At 42.8% G+C, this 17653-nt stretch overlaps 1 protein-coding gene across 4 annotated transcripts in view; it reads left to right on the top strand.

Annotated features, from left to right (window-relative positions):
- The window catches only part of KANSL1 (KAT8 regulatory NSL complex subunit 1), a 171516-nt gene that overhangs the window by 28817 nt on the left and 125046 nt on the right, over positions 1–17653 (top strand). For all 4 annotated transcript variants that reach the window (XM_074979002.1, XM_074979001.1, XM_074979003.1 and 1 more), the window contains one exon: positions 4143–5532. In XM_074979002.1, the coding sequence (XP_074835103.1) occupies positions 4226–5532 (1307 nt within the window). In that variant the 5' untranslated portion in view covers positions 4143–4225. The remainder of the gene's footprint in view (positions 1–4142; positions 5533–17653) is intronic.

Below are 17653 nucleotides of genomic sequence, written 5' to 3'. Positions count from 1 at the left end.
AAAGTATAGAAGTTTTGGCTTTAAAGATTAATATTGGGCCTTATCTAGTGTTTCTTGGAAGACTCTGGAGGACTTGAACTATGGGGCTATGATATTGCACATATTACAAGAGTATAATGTGAACATTTTGAGGAGAGGGACTTTTAGTCAGTCTGACTTTTTTGTGGCAAGGTGGAAGTGTAAACCTCAGGTTTTTATTTCAACTTAGGGTTTTATTTCAGCTGAGAAACATAGGTTAAAGATCTCTGTATGTGAGTGCTTCCACCCCTTCAGTTGAGGACTGACAGCACCAACTTCTGAGTTCTCATCAGCCAGCAAGAGCAAGGAAGGAAGAGGTTTGTTCCAAAAGTCAAAGCTGCAGTAGCTCCTCCCCTTAAGGCATAACCCCCCCGCCCCCCCCGAAGGTCACCTTTAATTGGGCAAATGTTCTCCAAAACACTGGTTTTACATGCACCTCTAGTAATTTCTATTAGTTATGGCTTTTCCTTCTTGGGAATTTTTTTAAAAGCAATAATTTAAAAGAAAAAAAAGTTTACAGGTAAGTTGTTAAGAACAATTGGAGGCCTCTTAAGTTAGTGGAACAAAAAATGAAAAGGGAATTTACTGAATAAGGAGTATTTGTAAACATTTTTGTAAATCATAAGGTTCCATCCCTCTTCTTTCTTAATGGAAGATGTGATTTCTCAATTGGATTTAAACCTGTGAACACTCATTTCTGTTAATTAAGTTTATTTTGGTTTAGATTAAGTTGATTAGAAACAAGTTTAAAGTCTACAAAACAAATTGCTCTTATTACAAAGTAAGTGTCTGTGCTGACATTTGCCCTTATTGAATTTCAGCTGGTGAAAACTTCTTTTGTTTAGAGAAATCTGTGGATTCCCACTGTCGGAAACCAATCTTGTCATTGTCTTCTATTTTTTTTTTAAGCTTAAAAAGAGGGGAAAAAACCCTCTGAATAAAAATGTCAAGATAAGGTTTTCAAATGCAGTTGACGCAAATACTTTTTTTTTTTTTTTTTTTTAAGGGAAATTGAAACACAGAAGTGTGAGGGAATGCTTTTTTACAGCAGTGCTTATGAAATAAACAGCTGATCAAACTCTTAGGCCATGTCTATACTAGCCAAAAATGTCGAAATTGCCATGCAAATGGCCTTTTCGAAGTTTACTAATGAAGTGCTGAAATACATATTCAGTGCCTCATTAGCATGCGGGCAGCCGCAGCCCTTCAAAATTGACGCAGCTCGTCCAGACGGAGCTCCTTTTCAAAAGGACTCCGCCTACTTCGAAGTCCCCTTAGTCCTATGAGCAGATAGGAATAAGGGGACTTTGAAGTAGCAGGGGTCCTTTCGAAAGGGAGCTCTGTCTGGACGAGCCGCATGGTGGCGAGCCGCGTCAATTTCGAAGTGCCGTGGCCGCCCACATGCTAATGAGGAACTGAATATGTATTTCAGCGTTTCATTAGTAAACTTCGAAATGACCTTTTCGATGTTTTTGGCTGGTGTAGACACAGCCTTAAAGTCTTGTCAGTGAGGGCCTTGGTAGGGAATTTAAGTGAAGGAAGCCTTCTGTAGTGAAACTGCTTTTTCTGTCCAAGGCCCACCTTCTTTGCAAATAGAGTGTTTGCAACAACTGGAATTACAATCTGCATGCTAATATGTAGGGGGTAAATTATGTTCATTGAAATCTTTTTTTTGACATGGTTTAGTATGTATTTAAGAGCAGAACTGGGCGTTACACATTATCTTGCACATATATGTTTTAAAAATGGGGCTTCTTACTAGGAAAGCAAACTACACAGAAAACAGTTCTAAGGATTTCTTTATTCTAGGTGGCTCGAGTACTGGACAGGAACTCCAGATGTCTCAACTCTGTCACTAGGCCTGTTAGGTGTTCTTTGGCAAGTTGCTTCCCTCCCTGTCTCTCTGAAATGGTGATAATGATCTTGACCTCTGTAAAGAGCTGGATATTCCCCATAAATGGAGTTTACAATCAGTTTAGTCTCTAGAGTTGGTTTCTTCTTAAAGAACCCTCCTCTCCCAAAATCCTGTACCTCAGTAGAAATGTTTGAGTTCTGTTTTCAGTAGTAGCTGTAGGCATGTTGGTCCCAGGATGTGAGACAATGTGATGACAATTTGACTCAAAAGCTAGACTCTTCTGCTAATAAAAGCTGGTTCAGTTCAGTGAAAAATATTACCTTGTACACCTTGTTTTTTCTTTCTTTTTTTTTTTTTTTTCCTCGGTTTTTGTGGAAAGGTTATTTTTAAGGTAATAAAACTTTCTAGCACTTTGTAATGTAAACATTGCAATATCCTAATTGTGCATAGCAGAACTAGAAAGCAAAACAAATGGGCTATTAACAAAAACTGGTTTTAGCTCTAGATGAGTAAATCCTAAAAAACATGAAGCGGGGTAGGTGGAAAACAAATTCCTAGGAAACTAATCTTAATCTAAAATGGGATTAGTGATAGGTACAGACATCTGGGGTTTTTAAAATACTTCTTCATATTATTCTTTGTCTATTATGGGTGGCTCCCATTGTCGTCATAACCTTAAGTAAGGTAAACTGATATAGCATTGAGGAATTGGTTTATAGGATACAAATATTTTGGTTTAGGGTTGCTTTGAACTTTTCACTTCTGCTCTTCATGTTAGGTATTGAAATACAATACAAAACCTGGGACATGTTTTTATGCTGCAGATAAACAAATGGAAGATAATACAAAGCTATACAAGATCCAACTTAAGTTGTTAAAATACTTCCGTCAATCTTGAGGGGAAAACTTCAATATCCATAAGTAAAATGTCATCAGTCACTCAACTCCTGTTTTGTGAGTTGAATGTTACATTCAGCATTCAAAAAGAGTGATTTTTATTACTAAGTGGGGAGGTACTGTGTCATGGTGAATAGAGATGAAATTGTCATGCAGCAAGAATTTAGAAAAGGGAGGGACCATATGAACAGCTGGTTTCAGTATGCACCCTGTACTAGGGGAAAAACTTAGGGCAGCCTACACTATTGTTAGTATTGTGTTTTAAGCCTTGAATTTGGAAAATAGCTAGTTCCCATGATTATGAAACCTGAAAAGGTCAAACTTACTAGGTTTTTTTTTAAAGAAAGCCACTGGGATTGTTTTGCTAGATAGGAATGTATTTTTTTTTCTAACCACTGGAGTCAGTGCAGGTGGAGACTTGTTCCATGCAAAGCTGTATCCACCTATGCTGGCAAATTTAAGCAGTAATCTACCATGAATGCAGCCTTGTCAGTGGAAACTGAAGTGGATGTTGTAGTGTAGACCTGACCTATGCAATCTGGTACTGATGTAGGTTGGAGAGGTATATAAGGCAGTTAACTTATTTGGGATGAGGAGGATGCTTAGATACTCGGAGGTGGGTGGGGGGGACTCTTTCCATGCAGAGCTCTGAAGAATTTCAAAGGTATATGGCCTTGTGGGTAAGGCAGTGCACTTGGAATTTGAGTAATGCAGATTTAGCTCGGCTCTGCCACAGATTTTCTGTGTGATCTTGGGCAAGTTAACATTTGTCTTTAAAATTTGAGATATTTACTGTTTATAGTGCAACTCTGTGGGCCAGGATTATCTTACTGTGAGTAAATAATGCCTCGCATTGTGGGGAATCTCTGGGTGCAAAGATGATAATTTAGAATTTGTGAAGTATGCTGAATAGTAATGGAGAGATTTGGAAAAAAGTGCTGAGTGTTGAGCCTAACCTTGCTCTCACTGAAATCAATAGTTTTATTATTGATTTGAATAGCAAAAGGGTTAGGCAAACATCGAGAGCTGCTGAATGCTCAAAGGGATAGAGATGGATGTCTAGAAAACGAGCGGGTTGCTTTGTAGTTACCCCTGAAGTCCTGGTCTTGGCTCAGTTTTGCAGCAGCTGTGGAAACGAAAGCACAGAATGGAAGTGAGCTGCTGAAAGGTCTCATTGCAAATTTGGTGTTTCAGAACCAGCACTGGGACTTAATTTTTTCTGACCATTAGTTTTGCATTCAGTCCACTTGACTGTGCTTGCTTCTGTTATGTTGCAGTATGACGCACCATGAGTCTAGATCTGCATCTCAGATGCTCATCAGGATTTTGTTTACTATTTATCTGATCCGGTGACTTTGCTTTCTTTTTTTAGGCTGTCCTCAGGCGAGGCAGTAAGAGGCAGTGGAGCTGGCCTCCGCACTGGGAGAGGCTGGATTTCCCGTCTCTCTGTGCTGAATGGCTGCGATGGCGCCCGCTCTCACTGACGCAGCAGCTGAAGCTCACCACATCCGGTTCAAACTGGCTCCCCCATCCTCCACCTTGTCACCTGGCAGTGCCGAGAACAACGGCAACGCCAACAACATCCTCCTCACTGCCAACGGCACCAAAAGGAAAGCCATTGCTTCAGAGGATCCCAGTGTAGATTTCCGTAATAACCCTACGAAGGAGGAGCTGGGCAAGCTGCAGCCACTGGTGGCCTCTTATCTCTGCTCGGATGTAACATCTGTTCCTTCAAAAGACCCTTTGAAGCTGCAAGGAGTCTTCAACAAGCAGACAGTTCTTAAACCTCACTCTCTCTTATCTCAGTCCTTCTTGAAAACAAGTGATCTGTTGGCAAGACAGCCAGTGTTGGAGTTTTCTTTGGAAAACCTAAAAACCATGAGTACTAGTGGTCAGCCACCTCTTCCACAAGCACCCGTGAATGGCTTGGCTAAGAAATTGGCTAAAAGTACCAATTCCGAGCATGAAAACTCCAGTTCACTGAATGGCGGGAAGCGTGCCCCTCTCTCTGTCACCCTCCAAGGTTTTGACTCTAACACTGTAGGGGGTTCTGAGTCAGGGGACATGAAGACGGGTTTGACCAATTGCACTCTCCCACATAGAAGCCTTGATGTTGAGCGCACAGCTCCTTTTAGCAATAATAGCACTGCAAACAAATCGTCCCTTAACTCTGCAGAGCAGCAACTGGTGATTGAAGGAGGCAGTGGAGAGAATAGGTTGTCTGGTGTAGATGCCCATCCTGATTTTGTGGGTGGTAAGACAGAGGAGCAGAAATCTCCTCTGCCGACTAGTCTCTTCAGTGCCATGGACTCTGATTTGAGGACAAGGGCGCTGCTGCGGCGGCAGGCAGACATTGAGAACCGTGCTCGCAGGCTGCAAAAACGCCTGCAGGTGGTGCAGGCCAAGCAGGTAGAGAGACACATCCAGCAACAGCTGGGTGGCTTCTTAGCAGAGACTCTGAGCAAGCTGCCAAACTTGGAGACTCTAAGGCATCGGAGCCAGCTGATGCTCACCCGCAAGGCAGAAGCAGCCTTGAGGAAAGCGGCAAGTGAAACAAGTCCATCAGAAGGATTAAGCAGCTTCCTGAGGAGTGACTCTATTTCAGAGGAACTGGAGAAATTTACAGCCAGTGGGATGGCCAATTTGAGATCCAGTGAACAAGCATTTGATTCGGATGTCACTGACAGCAGCTCAGGAGGGGAGTCTGACATTGAGGAAGAGGAACTGACCAAAGCAGAGCCAGAACAGCATCATGTACCACTGTGAGTAGTGCTGAAACTTTGCTTAGCTCTATTGGGGTGAGGTGGGGTAAGGTAAGAAGGGTTTGAAAGGTGCTCCAGAGGTATTTGGAAGGATCGTGTTTGTAAGACCATTTCATGGAAGGAAGAGCCAGTGTTTGTGTGCCAAGCTTGGCTGTATAGTCCTAATTTTTAGAGAAATTGTAGTTTAGAATCCATTTCTAAAATGAACAACTGTATGTGCGGCATTATGACTGATCCTCAACTGCAGGTATGTATAGCACTGGCGGGGCTGCAGAAATCTTGTAGGGGGTTACATCATCTCGTCTAGATTTTAGTCTTTTACAAAAGGCACCATGAAAAGCACTAGCAAAATCAATAACTAATGCTTCATACAGACAATTTACTTATCGCTCTGTATACTGTCGTGCTTCTCAACCTGGGGGTTATGATTTATGTTACAACTTATGGTAAAAGAGAAAGTAAGCAACTTCTCAGTAGTGTGTTGTGACCCTTTTTTCATTTTTGAAATTTTGTGAGCAAGTTTTTAAGTGGCCTGGAATTTGCGGAACACAAGACATCTCTTTGAAGATATGGAACTAGGGCTGCCCAAGGCATCCCACCATACCCATGCTTCAGGTCCAATCATGTAATCAGTGTGCAATTCTTTTCTGTCTAAAATTGTTCTTGGGTTGGATCTTCCCTTTCAAACTGACCTGTTCCACTGTGGCAATAGAGATTTCGCTTCAGATCCTCACCCAATAGTGTGTAAAAGATGGGCAGGAGGATGTATTTATGTATCTGATGTGTATTCAGGTTCTGCAGAACGCTTTTTTTAGAAGGAAAACATTTAGCCCTGAAAATACGTGGAAAAGTATAAACTGATGTTTCAGGCTTTCTACAGCAGTAGAAGAGCTGTGAACTCTTAATAGGGAAGAGGTGAGCTCATTGTTACTTTGTATAGTTAATGTGGACAGTAATGTGTAGTTATTGCTGGCAGTTAAAGCAGATGGGAGGGAATGGGAATTGATTAAGTAAAAATGGTGAAAGGCTGGGAAGGTGTACAGAAGGAGGATACAGGAGGGATGTAGTTTTCCTAAAGGTTAATGTTTTCCCAGGTAGTGATTACTGAATGCAACAGTAAGGTACTAACCAAATAACAAAGGCTGTGTTGTGACCTGGTCTCTGGGCATATTTTCTGCAGACAACAATAGGAGTGTCATCTGTATTGAAGGACCTATAAAGTCCTAAATTTATAGAGTCAGCCCATAGATCATAATTAAAAATGGAGATTGGCTTCCACAGAATGATTTTGGCTCTCTGACTGGAAGACACCAGTACTTTAAAGGATAAAGGGTACTCTTGAGAGATCTTTTGTAATTGCCTTAATGAGGGACGGTTACTACCACCATATTGCTTCAGGGTGAACTCCTTTCGAACCACTGTCATGTAAGTACAGGTCTCTCAAGTACTTGATCAGTAGCTGACAATGTTTCCTCTAATTTTTTTCTGTCCATGTGCAGAATAAATTTGTGCAAAGGTGCACCACCATTAAAAACATGCTGCTTGTTGTGTGCACTCTGGTAATCAGCTGAACAGCATTTGACTCTTTCCTGGGTGGCTGCTCAGCTTACAGGGAACACTGGACTGTGTGGTAAAATATTACATTGAAGAGTATCCCCAAATTCTTGATTGATTTAAATGGGGGGGGGCGGAAATCCCTTTTGAAATGGAGTGTTTTTTCTTTGGCTGTGTCTACATTACCACCTTCCTTTTGAAGGAAGGATGGTAATGAGGCTGTTTGGAGTTTACTAATGAAGTGCTGCTGTGGATAGGCAGCACTTCATTAAGCAGATCGATTTCTCTCTTCCCCCCCCCCCCCCCCCCAACGTGGCAACTCTGAAGTTTTAAACTTTGAAGTACTCACACGCATCTAGCCATGCTGCACCCGCTGGTACTTCGAAGTGCCGGGGCATCTTTGAAGTCCCCTTACTCCGAGTAAGATGCCCCGGCACTTCGAAGTACCGGTGGGTGCGCCATGGCTAGATGCGTGCTGGTACTTCCGAGTTTAAAACTTAAGAGTTGCCATGGGGGGGTGGAATTTGCTTAATGAAGTGCTGCTGATCCACAGCACTACTTATTGGGGACGCCTCATTTACCATCCTTCCTTCGAGGGAAGGTGGTAATGTAGACGCAGCCTTTGTCTTGTACCAGACTAGTTTTAGATGACAGAATAGACCACTCGATGACTGCCCTGCTCTCTCAATTTCTTCTGAAGCATCTAAGCTTGGTCACTGTTTGTTTGGAAAACCAGGTGTTGAGCTAGATGGCTCATTGGTCTGACACAGTATGGCAGATCTCTTGTTCGGTACTGAAGTCTCAAATACAAGAGTAAACTTTTCTATGTGAATTGTTACCTTTTTAAAAAGCTGCATGACTTAAAACATTTTTCCATAGTGGGATTTAAACATAAATGGCATAAGTCAGTGCTAATATGGAAATATAAGCATTCTATTGGGGAAGTAAATGTAAATTAGATATAACATTGAGGCTATAGATTGTAGAGCAGCACTTCATGGTTTAACGCATTTTGTAAAGATTAAAATTGTACAGTCATTGTGGGAGGAGTGATTCCATAGGTTCATCAACTTGGGATTTCTCAAATATCACTAAATCCTCTGAGTTCATAGTTGATATAATTTTCTAGTGCAATGGAAATCTTTCAACCCTTTAAAGGGTGGGAGTGGCGGAACTTGGATGTGTGGAAGAAGAGGAGAGTGTATGAGATACTTTATTGCTCTCTGTTGTGCCTCAAGACTGAGAGGCCTGATTAAACTCCCCATTTAATTTTTGTTCCCCCCGGCCCCCCTGGAACCTGAGAAATTCTAGATCTCGACAAGGACTCCACCCCATACTTTTTACAGGTACTGTAGTTGGTGCATACAGGTCCTTTTTGTATCTGGACTGGGCACACTAAAGCGGCCTGTGCTTCTGACTGTACAGGAATGAAGCCTTCAGACACCTGAAGGGTCAGTGTTCTCTATCCTGGTGAGCTTGAGTGTCTTTGAGATTAAAGAATTTCTGACTCCGGTACTTTTACAATCAGGTCTGAGCCTAAGTGTTGCAACCAGAATTCTATAGCACATCACTGGAACTGCATTTAGCTGACTGTGTAATATCTCTAAATCCCATCATGCTTGTATTCATAGGGACTTGATAACTCTTGTTGTCAGAACTTAGTCACTGGGACTGACTGCGTTCTGGAATGTTGTTGGAATGGTCCCATTCTCTCTTTGGTAACATGGAGCTCCCTCTGCAATACAGGGCTGAATCTCCACTGATAATCTGCCTTGGGATAAAACACTGGAAAAAGCTTTGTTTGAATGACTACTCAGAAGTGAAGGGCCTTGAAAGTTTGGCTGTGTACAGCCAGTTTTTGTCACCTGCTGAATTTTTCTCTGTTGGAGGCACCCTTGGGAGGGCCTTCACCACAGCTGTTCTCCAGTAAAGTGAGTTGAGACATAGATATTGTTCATTGGGCTGAAATGTCCCTGAAATCCGCAACCACTAGATTTTTAATGGCTGGGCTGTCATCTATTGAGATCTGATTGGGAGGAGACATAACAGCAAATCCCAGTCCTTCCTTGCAAAGGCTATTATGGAATTGTCCCACCAAACAACACAGGAAATGCCTGCTCACTAGGCACTTTTTGATGATTTGTCGTCTCTGCAACCTCTTAGATTTTAACTGGTATCTCTAAAGGAAAGCTGCCTGTGCTCTCTGGAGCTTGCTGATGCGGTGCTTACACGCAACCGATAGGTTGGTCTAGAGGGGAAACAGCAGTGCCGGTTTTTGCTGTCATCTGCTTGATATTTTTTTCATGAAATTCTTGCCTGTCTGGAGTGTCTGATGTGTTTCCATGTCTGACTAGTCAAGAACATCACTCTTGATGGAGCCAGAAGATCATATTTTGTTACTACCAGTATGTTAGGATCACAGGTGTTCTTGATTAAACTAGGCAGTGTGTACACATTTCTCCCTAGTTGGCAACTGGAGTACATAAGATACGTGGTAGATATAGCTTAATACTGAGCCTTCCTGCTTCAGGAAAGATAACAGTACCTCACTTATCTGGAAGAAAGGATAACTAAGAGCCAGCAAGTGATTGCTGGATTATTGTGCAAATGTTGTTGTGTCTTATAGTTGCCACTATATTCATAATGCCAACAACATGGTTTCCATGTGACAGTTGGATGCTGAAGTATCACAGGGGCTCCTTGCATCACGTCTGGCTGATGGCTGACTTCCGGACCTTTCTGGCCTGGTGGGATTCCGTATTTAATTAGGAATGGACTTTCAAACAGACACTATCCACTGGTCACTAGAATTTCAGTCTTGGGTGGGGAGCACCATACATAAGAATTGAATGACCAGAGAATTGGTGTTCTAGGAGCAACAAATGCGCAGTTAGTAGATGATAGTTCCATATCTTTGAAAGGCTGTTTAGGTACCTGGTAATCTAAATGGTGGCTGTATTTCAAATGCACAACCAGACCATCATGGGCTTTCAGAAGCAGGGAGATGCAGGATTGCGCTCCCCATGTTGGAAAGCCCTTTGGATATAGGGTTGGTTTCACAAGACATTGCTGACAGCTGTGCATCTGCCTGGGAAGGACGAAAGCATACAGGCAGACTGAAGTGATCTGAGATAGCACTTAGGAAATGGCCTCTGAACTGAAAAGTGACAGATGAAATTGCCTTTGCATGAATACTGTGCTGCTCATTCACCAAGAAGAGGCCTCTTACATTCTACTTCAGTACTTCGGATAGCAAAGGTAGAGCCCTGGAAATCCATAGACACTTGCTTTATATCCTTGGGTGTCTGATTCAGAACTTTGCAGATCATTTTGCAGCTGCGGTTGCCAGTTTTATATGTGCATGACTAGTCAGACACAAGTTTGATTGTAATGTTTTCCAGACCGACCTGCCATGGCCGGTAGGTTCTCTGCACTGTTAAGTGGCTAGATGGCAGCCCAGGAGACTGACAAACCAATTGTGGATGATCATTTGGAATGAGGGCACTTGGCTCCATTTCCAGTCTGAAAACCTGACTATCTAGCATCTTGGTTTCTGACAGTGGGGTTGTGTAGAGATCTGTCTTTTTGAGATGTGGCACAAGTTGTTCTTGGTATCTCAAGCTACTGGTAGGACTAGCATCACTAAGTGATTTAAAATTAATGATTAAATAAACACTATTATCCATCAACTTTAGGCAAAAAAAAAATTCTTCTAGATGAGGAAACTAGGTATGAAATGGCAAAAGTCTCATGGTAACCAAATAGCTAGTTCAGCCAGAAATGGACCACCCAGATCTTAAATCTTAGCTCAGTGTCCTCTCCACTGGAATACGCAGCCTGTGTTTTGAATTTCTGGCATCTTTGTTATGGAGTCTGTTTTTCTTCCAGTGAGATTCTCAAACCCAAATGCCCTTTTGGAGAGGAGGAATTTTTCTATATACCTAATGTTAAAGATTTTTGGGGAAATGTGTGAATCTTCTGAAGCAACTAAAAAATTATATTCACCTCTTCTTCTGCATCAAATTTTCTGTGTAGTGATTTTTTTTGCAGAGAAGACCATATTCAAAGGGCTGCTTAATAGGATTTTTCATGGCTGTGACATCATGGTGTGCAATTAAAAGCTATCAAATCCAATGTTGTCCTCAGCTTAGCTGCTTCCACTGTGAGCCAGAGGCAGGACTGAAAAAAACATTGTTTTTGTGCAAAGCAGCCACAAACTTTCTGTTTTGCAAAACTTACTTTCTTCCTACTACCTTTTTTTTTTTTGTTTTGGCCTCCAAACGAAGTGTGGAAGTGTTCACAAGTACTCACTAGGAACTTAACTAAAGCTTATCTATCCCACTTCTGTTGTGGGGAATCCTCCGTCTTCCAAAAATATGCCATTTGTGGAAAATTGCTGACCTTATAATACTGCTTCTCTGACGATATCCTCAGATAGGATTTTAACTTGCCTACTCTATTCTTCAGCCTTTTGAGGGCTTTGGTTTGGGTTTGCTTTCAGGGGGCTTGCATAGCCATTCCTGGTCTGGAAGAATGGACTCCTCTGCAATCCTTTTTTCCTTAAAGGAAAGGAGAAAACAGTTTTTTAAATTCTTCCATGAAGTGAAACATTTAGCAAAACTCTTGCTTCTTTCTCTTGAAAGGAACTGGTGGAATATTTAGGCTCATTGAGATATAGTCACTGCATGTCAGTAGGGCAGAGCTCTTGTCTTGTTTCTGTTGGAGACATGATTCCCTGGTGTGAGAATCCTGCAGGAAGGTAAGTAACTTTTTTTTTTTTTTTTGCATTTGTGCAGAAACAGATGTTTAAAAAAACTCCTAAAAACATTCTGCAAAACAAGCTTGTAATTTTATAAGCAAAACAAGCAAAGCATTGCACATACCTTCAGTTAAGGTTGTTTGGTGTAAATGCACTGAAATGTTATCTTTTTTTTGTTTTTGTTCTGTATAAATTATGAGAATAGTTACCACTTCATTTTTCCTGAGGGTTGTACTTTTCAGGGTGAGATTTGCTTGCTAGATGATAGCAATGTATTTATGAAAATGGCACACTGCCAGAAATTATGGAAAGCTGTGCAGGTTTTTATGTGTATTGTCAAAAACTCTTAAGTATGGAATGGGCAGCTCTGAAGTTGTGCTGCTTTTCTGTCTGCCAAAGCCTACTTGTCTGAACCAAATGGGCTACAACTTCTCTTGCTTTCAGAGGTCAAGTAAAATTAGTCATTCTCTGTTTTTTGGATAACCCTGTCTGGTCAGCACTGCTTCTGTCTACCATAGTCTGTGCACAGCTTGGAACCCCTTGCTCTGGTACTATGTTCTGAGTCTTCCAAGCCATGCCTAAACTAGCATCTTTGATGCAATCAGTTTATGTTGACACACAGCTGCTGAAGTTTATGCATGGCTCAGGTACGTGCCTATTTGGCTGCTTCCATTGATGCTGTACATACTTATCAGCAGTGCTTGATGCAAAGAACAGCCTACTGAAGGTAGGTACCCCAGTGTGCCCCATGCTGCTGTCCAGCGTAGTGCCTTTTGGGAAACTTTAATGACATGTTGTGGGATAGAAATTGTGTGTCCAGCAATCACTGGGAGTTAGTCAGGTTTCCCAGTGTGCAATATTCTTCGTTCCACACAGCCATCCATTTTGCATGATTTGTGTAACTCTTTTTTTTTTGAGGTGGGGGGGGAGGGAGAATCCCACAAACATGCATGGCACATTTCAGCCTCTGCCATCTCTGACAGAGGCATGGAGCCTGCAGAACTCTGCACTGTTCTCATTAGTTTTGCAAATGGAGGATGCGATGTTCTCCTCCTCTGTTTGCAGGAAGTATTGCAACAGTGGGGAACGTGATTTCTTCGAGGACACAGTAAAGAAGATTTCAGGTTTTGTAGTTGGCCATTGAGCAGCTGCAGACAGTGCAGCACTGTTTCTGGGTCTGAGAAATGAGCTGACTGGTGCGATCACACATGTAGGTTTGGGACAGGGAGAAGTGGCTGCAGAAGTTTTGGGTGTGGAATGGCCCATTCTTGGAATTGCATGCTTGCTTGATTCACTGCTCCAGTACAGGGACCCCAGAATGAGACCTGCAGTGACAATGATGACCTTTCAGTTCTCCACCATCTGGAAGCTAGCAGTGCTGGATTGATACATGCCAGTGGGAAATCATTTTGGAGGTGGAAAATCCACAGTAGGGGATACCATGTAAGAATGTAAATCATTCCCTGCTATGTGGGGCTGGGACTCTGATTAATGTGCAGTGGGTGAGTTTGCAGTAGTAGGGCTCTCAAACTGTGCACACATCCCTCTTTTGCTTAAATCCAAGAGGTCACTTGGATATAAAGTGCCTTGCAATATACTTACAAGCGTTCTGGGTATCTAGGGATACTTTACCAGTATCTGATCTGATCCATGAACATACATGACACTAAGAACAGAAGACTGTACAGAAAGCTACAAGGAGGTGTATTCTTTTCTGACTGACGGATTGCTAGTCATAATACTGAAATGTCAGTAAATGTGGTGTGGGTTTTGTTTTTTTTTTGGCAGGGGGGAGGCATTTACTCTCCCTCTTAGTCCCCTTGCTTACACTGGCCTCCTCAACAGCACACAGGGCAGATGCAGGTGCTAGTTAAGCATTTGCAGAATGGCTGAATGTGCTTTCGGAAGATTTAAGGCACGCGGGTGGTCGTTGTTTACAGGACTGTTTCTCCAGCAGAAAAGTATTGCAGTGGCAATAGCTGCCATCATGTATTTTAATGTGTGAGCCAAAGGGTTAAAATTGCAACCGAGTGGACCTCTTAGCCAACTGGTTTCTGCAATGTTTCTGGGTGTGGATATTTTTTGTGTGTGTGTTTGTTTTGTGGCTTTTGGTTTTTTTGGGATGATGGAGAAGGCCTGTTGTAACCTGGTATATATTTCTCCCCTTGTGCTTCTCAGACTCCTGGGCTTTTCTTCAGTCCTCTTTCCTTCTCTCTTCTGTTGGCCACATTGGTTCCACAAGCTCTGTGTTTGCTGTCCAGAAAAATCTGAGCCAGTACTTCACTGAAGTTATCTCTTTAGTCTTTATCCACCCCCAACTCCCATATCTGGTAGATGTTTTGGGATCTAGAGGGGATACCCTTCAATGCTGCCATGTCAGAACTTACTGTAGATATACCATTGGATTTATAGTCACAAGAGAAGTGGAAAGAGGAGTTTCAAAACTCCTTTTCCTAATTAAAAGCGTGTGTGGATACAGAAATGCTCATTGATACTTCAGCTTCAGAACACCTTGACATGGCACAGGTATTGAGCACAAGCATAAGCATCACATACCAGGGGTGAAGTCTCATTGGGCTTGTTCAAGTAATCCATCTAAACGTGGAATTTTCTACTGCATGAAAGCAAATTTCAGTCCCTGTTCTGTTGATTGGAGGCCAATGGTACTAAATATTGGCACCACTTTCAGTAGGAGCTGTGGGGGTTTTAACTATATCTCATTCGTGAAAGTCACAAAGAACACAACTGTTGCCAGCAGTGATACCAACTGAAATCACTACAGGGTAGTGTAGGAAAGTGTACTACTACAGAGGACAAAATAAGGCAGCCATCCCTTTAAAACCTTTTAGGAAAGGATTGCTAAGTATCTTCATGAAATCCTTTTCACTGGGACCTCTTAGGGAGGATTCAAGGACATAGTGTGTATGTGAATAAAGTACAGCACATGTCCCATCTTGGTCAATGGGGAGTGATAAAACAGACACCAACTGGTATTTTTCATGTATCTCAGTACAAGCAAAACAAAGAAAATAACTTTTGACCTGGGTATGAGCCAGGTTGCCATCTTTCCATTTTAATATTTGTAAGGAAAAGTGCAGGCACATGCTGATTTGCTCGCAGTGGCTTTACTGTGATTGTTCTAATGGAAACTTTGCATTGACCGGAGATGAATTCGAGTGTAGACGTGCTTAAATGGGTTGACGCAAGAGAACTTAACATTTTTATGCAGCTTGCAATGTAGAGCAGGCCTTGGATGTGATTTAGGGAAGAAACTGAAGCGATACAGCCTCTCTCTGAACACGAGTCTAGTGTCCTCATGCCTTGGATAGAAGTTGTTTAAATCAAAAACTATTCAAACTTCATTCCAGTAACACTTTTGCAAATCTTAGGTTCTGAAGCAGTATATTTTTTTTTAAAGGAGTTAAAAGTTTAAGTGAAACTGCAGCTGTAAACCAGTCCTCCTTTCTCAGGTCTTGTTCCCATTTGCAGTAGTGCAGCAGGAGAGCTGAAGCACTTACTTACACCAAAAGGAGAATGTCTCCTGTTGTCATAAGAGATTGAGCTCTCTGAGAAGTAGCTTTTACGTTGAGAGTGCTGTGCCAAGAGAAGGGCTTCTGTCTATACCAATGGTTCCCAAACTTTTTGGCGTCACGCCCCTTTTTTTGCTTTTTTTGAGAAACCTTCATGTGCCCCCCCTTCTTTACCATCTTCCAACCCCCCCTTAACAAAAAAAATCAATTTTAAAATAAACACAAAAACTTGATATACAATGTTGTTTAAAATTAAAAATAAGTGCAAATAGTTTTTCTTCACCCCTTTGCAGGTGCCTGGTGCAGCCCCAGCTGGCCAGATACCTGAGCTCCTTGCCAGCTGCCTGCCTGCTTGAGACATGCGCTGCTCAAGCGTCGGTGGCATGGGGCCAGCTGCCTGCCCACTAACCACCTGCAGCCAGGTGCAGGCCAGCTGTTTGAGCTGCCCACCCAAGCCCCATGCTGCCAGGGCTAGCTGCCTGCTTGCCATCCTGAGCTCCATGCTGCTGGGGCCAGCCACCTGCCTGCCAGCTGGAGCTGCCCGAGTCCTGCGCTACTGTGGGCAACCTCCCAAGCACCACAATTCCCACAAGCCTTCCCTCCTTCCGCCCCACTCACTCATCTTTGCAGGAGGCAGCTATTTTGTAGTGGCTGCTCCAGGTCACCCATGTAAAATGTCCTGGGGCTGAGAGCCGGAAACAAAGGCTGTCTCTTTCTTCAGGTGGGGGGAATGATTGGGGGGGGGGTGGCTGGGTCACCTCATGCCCCCCGTGGAATTTCTTCACACCCACCCCTGTTTGGGAAACCATGACCTACACCGAGGGTTGGTTTGGTATAATTGTTACATGGGGTGTAGATGTTCTCTCCCTTTCCTTCCCCAAGCAACTTAGCTGTACTGACATAAATTTATAGACTAAACCGGGGGTAAGTCAAAGGTTGAGCTAGTCATTTTCCTACACTATTGCTTCGTCTTTACTCATGCTGTTGACTGTGGAGACTTAAACCGATTAAACTAGTCTGTTTGTCTTTGTCTTGTGCTGAAGTGGTCACTGGATAGTGGTTAGAGACAGTCAGGCATCAGGTTACAGCTGAGTATCTAAAGTACAGCATGCATTGGGAATCTTATCACAGGGCGCGTGGCCCTTTGTACTCTGATTTGATGACTTCTTCAGTCTTCCTGGCCCACAACCTATGGGTGCCAATTGGGTATTCATGGCAAAAAAGGTATTTTATTCCTAGTTCAGTACTCAGCTCAGTCTTCCTGTGAAGAAGAAATGACGTTCCATCTTGCACAGGGCCTGGTGAAAATTTCTAAGTGGTTTCTGGCAACATATTAGGGTACTTTAGATTTTGCTGCTTGTTTGTCTGTCTTGTTATAAATAGTGGAGGTCCGAGTGGTATTTTGGCAGATCAATAACTTTAGGTTTCTGTGGCTTTTCCTTTTGTCCTGTCTAAGAAAAACTGGGTTTTCTTTTTTGTAGTAGGATACCCCAGACGCAAATGAGATTTAACAGTAATCCTAATGCAGAGGTCCTTTACACTTTTAAAAGTGGGTACTTGACTCCCATCACACTGGGAGTTTTTGCCTCTGACACCTATTCTCTCATGTGCTCTTGTGTTTACCTGTCTTGCTCTGTCATCTTTATTTTTTGGTTCGGTAGATGATCTAGATAAGCTTCCTTCTGCAGTCCATGGCCTTCATGAGGAAGGATAGCAGTATGGTGTGAAGGAGATGATAGTTGTGTGAAAGAGCAGGTGGTGGTGGTGGTGGGAATGAACAAACAGAAGGCTGCTGACCTGTAAAAGCAGGAGATGGTGGGATTATAGGTGTTGGTGAATAGAATAGAAAACAGAGGTGCATCTAGGTGAGAGAAGAGAAGTAGAACTATTGAAAGGGGAGAACAGAAAGCAGCTGGTAAAGGGAAGGAAGAGAAGCCAAAAATTTTTTTTTTTTTTTTTTAAGAGGCCTTGGTTTGGTTAGTGCTGTTTCGTGATGTTACATGAGCTACAGTGTCAAAACATCTGGTTTGGGCACTGGATCCAAGTTCTTTATATATTGGTTTAACTGGTATTAACCAGCAGTCTCATGTGAGCAGCTGGCGGCTCCTCCACTCTCCCACCTAGAGCAGCTCACCGCATGGCATGGCGCCATGGCCATGCGGGAACCGCCCAGAGCGGCTTGAGGTGTGGTAATGCATGAGCTGGCCAGAGAGGTGCATGGCTAGACATAAGCCAGCCAGAATGGTCCCCTGTGGGGCACAGCTCCCCGCACGGCGCA

The sequence above is a fragment of the Carettochelys insculpta genome, chromosome 28 (assembly GCF_033958435.1).
Source record: "Carettochelys insculpta isolate YL-2023 chromosome 28, ASM3395843v1, whole genome shotgun sequence".
Lineage (NCBI taxonomy): Eukaryota > Metazoa > Chordata > Testudines > Carettochelyidae > Carettochelys > Carettochelys insculpta.
Note: the sequence above shows the minus strand (reverse complement) of the source record. Positions and strands in the feature narration are given on the sequence as shown.